This window comes from Scylla paramamosain, unplaced genomic scaffold (genome assembly GCF_035594125.1).
Source record: "Scylla paramamosain isolate STU-SP2022 unplaced genomic scaffold, ASM3559412v1 Contig88, whole genome shotgun sequence".
Lineage (NCBI taxonomy): Eukaryota > Metazoa > Arthropoda > Malacostraca > Decapoda > Portunidae > Scylla > Scylla paramamosain.
Genome location: NW_026973753.1, coordinates 187,501 through 190,000, shown reverse-complemented (window position 1 = coordinate 190,000; position 2,500 = coordinate 187,501). Strand labels below are relative to the sequence as shown.

At 44.8% G+C, this 2,500-nt stretch overlaps 1 protein-coding gene across 1 annotated transcript in view; it reads left to right on the top strand.

Moving 5' to 3' along the window:
* Positions 1–2,500, top strand: part of LOC135098857 (uncharacterized) — a 79,804-nt gene that overhangs the window by 51,584 nt on the left and 25,720 nt on the right. The window contains exon 3 of the mRNA XM_064001256.1: positions 1,815–1,928. Coding sequence (XP_063857326.1) covers positions 1,815–1,928 — 114 coding nt within the window. The remainder of the gene's footprint in view (positions 1–1,814; positions 1,929–2,500) is intronic.

Genomic DNA, 2,500 nt, shown 5'->3' with positions numbered 1-2,500 from the left:
GTCTTCTTTGCCTCTTTAGTGAAGCTGAATATCTGTTTGCGAGGAAATTCACTGGCCAAGGATACTAAACTGCCAGAAAAAAAAAACTTTTTTTATCCGGGAATTTGTGCCTCATGAGTTTATGCATTGCTTATTTATTTGTGTATTTATTATTTATCTGTTGTCTACGTAGGCTGCGTTGTTTCCTTGACGTCCTGCTCGCCGCGGGTTTCCTCACGCACCGCTGCGCTCATCCGTTCACATGTAGGGAGGTGCGCGCCACTTTAAAGGTGTTTGGTCGCCGCTGCTTTGCGGCAGGAAGGCGTGTTTGTTTGGAATGTTTGCTTCTTTTTGGCTGCATCAGGTTGGCCTTGATGCGCGGGTGGGCTCATTCGTTCGTCCAACTTGCCGCCTCGGTGAGTCACGAAGCCTATTACTAAGGGAGTTTAGGGAGCTGGTTCTCAGTATGTCTTGAATTAAGTTGATTTCCTGATTGTCTTGGTGTTTTTCCGGGAACAATTAGAAGCTGGTGATGACTGCCACGCCTCGGCCACTAATGCCTTGTCTGATACTTGCTGCCTGTTGCTGGTGGTGTTGCTGGTGGTGTTGCTGGGGGTGTTGCTGTGCCTTACACTGAACATGTCCTCGTCATAGCTTTTGTGTGTGTTAATAGAACTTTTATGAAGTCTCCAGTCAAATTGTTTTACTATTCCAACTAAATATGGAATAAAAATAAAAATACGCTGGTAAACATTCGTGTGTGTGTGTGTGTGTGTGTGTGTGTGTGTGTGTGTGTGTGTGTGTGTGTGTGTAATAATAATAATAATAATAATAATAATAATGATAATAATAATAATGATAATAATAATAATGATAATAATAATAATAATAATAATAATAATAATAATAATAATAAACGGTTTATTATTCAGGCAGTTAACAAACTGAAAATGTAGAGGGGAGTGGGGAAATACTTAACATTAATCCAAAAGGTAAGTCTAATCTAGAAGGGAAATGCTATTGATTGATTTCTCGCACCATGGTGGGAATCGCGCTGAGTCTGTACCGCTCTGTGCGCGGCACCTTTAGGCGTATCTTGTTGTGGTGTCTGGTGGCACGGATCGAGCGAGGCGCGTGGCCGTGTGTGTGTGTGTGTGTGTGTGTGTGTGTGTGTGTGTGTGTGTGTGTGTGTGTGTGTGTGTGTGTGTGTGTGTGTGTGTGTGTGTGTGTGTGTGTTTGTTTGTTTGTTTGTTTGTTTGTTTGTTTGTGTGTGCATTGGTATTATCAACAAAGATAACTGTACCAATAGCAATACTTGACCCGACACACTGAAATACCGTAATGCCAGTACACTGGTACAGTACACTCCTAAATGGCAGCGCCGCCCTCGCTCCCCCGATTTTCCTCCTTTCAATCCTGACCACCAGCGGACGCACAAATCACCAGTAGATTGTTTATGCATATTACTTGCCTTTTTTGGGAGATTTTTTAGTAGTTAGCATTCATAAACATACTGCGATGATTTGTGTGTGTGTATGTGTGTGTGTGTGTGTGTGTGTGTGTGTGTGTGTGTGTGTGTGTGTGTGTGTGTGTGTGTGTTTACGTATAACAAACAATGTGTCTATCATACAACAGTAAGGTGTTCCCACAAAAGCACTCAGCACATTCACCATCCCCATCACCACCTGCCTTTACACATGCTGCACACACCACATGGCAGACCACGTCCATACAAAGTCTGCAGCACTCTGCACCCACTCACTCCACCACACACCACCCCCGCAATGCCCACACACCGCCACACGCCACCAGTAACCAAGCTCTTCCCTCCACAGTCGTGCCGTCGTGCCTGGTGCTCCTGGACACTGGATGGAGTCCTGTCCACGGCGGGGTGTTGAGGTCACTGATCGAGGGTGACCCGCTGACCCTGCAGTGCACCGCATCGGGGGGTGAGTACTTACTGGATGTACTAAGTGTGTGTTGGGTGTGTTAGGTGTGTATTGGGTGTAGGGTCAGTGTTGGCTGCTGTACCTAATATTGCATCACATCTGAGGGTCAGTACAATGTAACATGTATACTAGGTGTATTAAATGTGTGTTGTGTGTAAGGTCAGTGTTGCACCTTTACCTGGCCACACGCGCCCTTACCCTCCCTCACTTTCCCTCCAGCTCCTATCGGGGTCAATAGTGGCGAGTTGCCTTAATTTCAGAGGTTATCTTTTTTCCTGTTATTTCTGCCCCTGACAATTACTCCTCCAGCACGAGCAAAGTAAGCTTGGCGTCCTCCTAAGTCCTGCATGATAACACTTTATGTTCGCTTTCTGCTCCCCCTCATCTCTAACGCGTCCTTCTCCTTTCACTTTTCTTCTCCCTCTTTCTTCTCCGTTTTTCCTCCTATATTCTGTCCTCAACTTTTCAGATTTTTTCCTTCCCATTAATTGATTTTTTTTTTATTCCTTTCTCTTCTTAGCCGTCTCCTGCATCCATTTTTTTCTCCTTTTTCTCCTTATTTTCTTTCACCT